Source organism: Mandrillus leucophaeus, unplaced genomic scaffold (assembly GCF_000951045.1).
Source record: "Mandrillus leucophaeus isolate KB7577 unplaced genomic scaffold, Mleu.le_1.0 Scaffold803, whole genome shotgun sequence".
Lineage (NCBI taxonomy): Eukaryota > Metazoa > Chordata > Mammalia > Primates > Cercopithecidae > Mandrillus > Mandrillus leucophaeus.
Genome location: NW_012108731.1, coordinates 584,098 through 586,895, shown reverse-complemented (window position 1 = coordinate 586,895; position 2,798 = coordinate 584,098). Strand labels below are relative to the sequence as shown.

General features: G+C 58.4%; 1 protein-coding gene across 1 annotated transcript; it reads right to left on the bottom strand.

Moving 5' to 3' along the window:
• Positions 1-85: 85 nt before the first annotated feature.
• NKX2-2 (NK2 homeobox 2) lies at positions 86-2,798 on the bottom strand. Its single transcript, XM_011967595.1, has 2 exons — positions 2,471-2,798; positions 86-1,544 (listed from the first exon to the last, which is right to left on the bottom strand). The coding sequence occupies exons 1-2, from the start codon at positions 2,727-2,729 to the stop codon at positions 982-984; spliced, it is 822 nt and encodes a 273-aa protein (XP_011822985.1). The 5' UTR covers positions 2,730-2,798; the 3' UTR covers positions 86-981.

The window sequence follows — 2,798 nt, the reverse complement described above, 5'->3', positions numbered from 1 at the left end:
CCCGCGGGCGGCCAGGCCTGGTTCCCAGCCCCAGGCCTCCGGCCCGGCGCAGGGCGACAAAGTCAGACAAATGGGAGGGCAGGGCTTTTTTCTTTTTTTCTTTTTTAAACACAGGATTTTTATTAAAATTCTTATTTAAAAAATCGAAAGCTTTCTGCGCCCGGCGCTCTTGGGGAACCGCGCCGAATAGCTGAGCTCCAAGTTCAGGGCTCAAGGCCCGGAGGACAGGGCAAGGGGCTCCCTGCCTACAGGGTTTTCTTTTCCATATTTGAGAAATGTTTGCACAATAAAATAAAAAGAGAAAGGAAGAAAGCAGGGGAAAACGCAAACGTAACCCAAACCAAACAAACCACAAAGAAAGGAGTTGGACCCAGAAGGGAAACAGGCCCATCCTGAAGGTCATTTTGGCAACAATCACCACCGATATTTACAACGAAAAGCGAAATCTGCCACCAGTTGTCAGAACGTTTACATGGCCATAAATATTTAGCATTTTCTTATTTTTTTAAAAAAGGAAGAAATTCTCTATATTTTTAAAGTGTTCTCCACTTGCTTTAGAAGACGGCTGACAATGTCGCTACTCACACAAACATATTTTACAAAATTCACGAAAGCAGGGGTGGGGAGTCGGTCGTTTTCTCTTTTTCAAGTGACGACATTAACGCTGGGACGGTTTGGTCCCCCCGGGGAGAGGCAAAGAAGCCAAGCTGCGCAAACATTCTGTAAACACGGCGTAGAGTTCAGCCCTCTCCAAAGGTTCAGAAGGAGAGGCATGGGCAGAACTGGGTGGATGGAATCTGCCACTCCAAGGAGACGCAGGCAACCTCCCGATGCCTCCCTAATGGAGCCGAGAGTCAACTCGACTCCATAATAATAATTATAATAATAGTAATAACCACCATAAGGACCGAGGCCTCCTCGCCGCCACCGCCGCCAGGGTGGGGCCTGGGCCTGGGGCCGCGAGTCTCGTTGGGGCGGCGCTCACCAAGTCCACTGCTGGGCCTGGACCAGGGGGTGTGCTGTCGGGTACTGGGGGGTGCTGGCCGAGCTGTACTGGGCGTTGTACTGCATGTGCTGCAGCGACTGCGCGCTGTAGGCCGAAAAGGGAATGCCTGCCTGGAAGGTGGCGGCTGCCAGGTCCTGGGCTTTGAGCGCGTGGCACGGTTTGCCGTCCCTGACCAAGACGGGCACAGCCACCCGGCGCGGCGAGGGCAGGGGCGTCACCTCCATACCTTTCTCGGCCCGGGCGCGCTTCATCTTGTAGCGGTGGTTCTGGAACCAGATCTTGACCTGCGTGGGCGTGAGGCGAATGAGGCTGGCCAGGTGCTCGCGCTCCGGCGCCGACAGGTACCGCTGCTGCCGAAAGCGCCGCTCCAGCTCGTAGGTCTGCGCCTTGGAGAAAAGCACCCGCCGCTTCCGCTTCTTGCCAGCGTCCCCCCCGCCGCCCGGGGTCTCCTTGTCATTGTCCGGTGACTCGTCGGCCGAGGGCTCCGGGGACTTGGAGCTTGAGTCCTGAGGGGGCGCGCCTGCCGCCAGACCGTGCACTGGGGGGAGGGGGAGAGAGAAGCGCGTCAGGCGTCTGGAGGCCGCGCGCAGCCTGCACCAGACTCGGAGCACCCTGGATCCTCCGTGCGACCCTGGACCTCCGCGCCTGGCAGCCCAGCCCCGCTGCCTTTGCCGTGACCCCTGCCTTGCTCTACGCCTCACGAGGACGTCGGGGCCTCCCAGGGTAAAGAGGGAAATCCGCAGGAGTGGGGCCTAGGGGCTCGCGTTTCAAGGGGCTCACATAGCGTGGGTGAGAATTTTGGGGGGAGTGGCGCACTGAAGATCATCGCGGGTTAAGGGCTCCGGCCCCCTTAAGCGGTTTCCTCTCCGGAGAGACGTGGGCAGATTTTTAAAAGAAAACCCCCACAATCCCAGCATTGATCGGCTTGGTCATTTAAGGCAGGTTTTTGGGGGCTTTCGTTTCTGCTTTCGGGCCTTCTAGACACCCCCTGCACCGCACAAAGCGTCCTCTATGATCGCGCAGGGGGCAGGGTGAGCTATTTATACCCGGGCCACCCAAAGCCTCCCCACCCTCCACCCGTACCCGGACGAGGCTCGCTGACTACCTCCAGGGCGCCAGGCCAGTCCCTCCCAGCGGCCGGAGTCCGGGGGCTGCGGCTGGAGCCATCAGTCCCGGTTGACATCACATACCAGCCCCTGGGAGGTATAGCCCTTCTCCCTCTTTCTCCTTAATTTCTCGCGTTGAAAATAAATTTTGGAGACCAAGTTCTTTCCCGGAACTAAGGGGGCTTGAAGAGGAGGGCAGAGGACATCCTATACAAGTGTTTAAAATCTTTCTAGGAATCCGGGTGAGGGGGTCTGGGCTTACATGGCCCCTTCCCTTTTCACTCCCAGCGTCCAGCCCAGGCTGCGGCCGCAGGAGTGGAGGGGACCACGGCCTCGGCAGCCAAGTTTTGCTACTTACGGGAGTACTGGAGGCCCTCGGTGCTGGCCAGCCAGCGCGTGTACGGGTTGTCGCTGCTGTCGTAGAAAGGGTTCTTCAGGGGCAGGCTCTGCACCGCGTCCAGGGCGCCCTGCCCCAGCGGCCCGGCCCTCTTGGCTGGCTCGGGCCCCTCGTTCTCTTCCTCCGGCCCTTCGGCCACAGAGCCCTCCTCATCGTTGGTGTCCGGCAGGTCTAAGATGTCCTTGACCGAAAACCCCGTCTTTGTGTTGGTCAGCGACATGGTTCCAGACCCCAAAATTTATGTCGCAAAGTTGTAGCTTCACTTGGTCAATTCGTGGCGCTCCCCAGC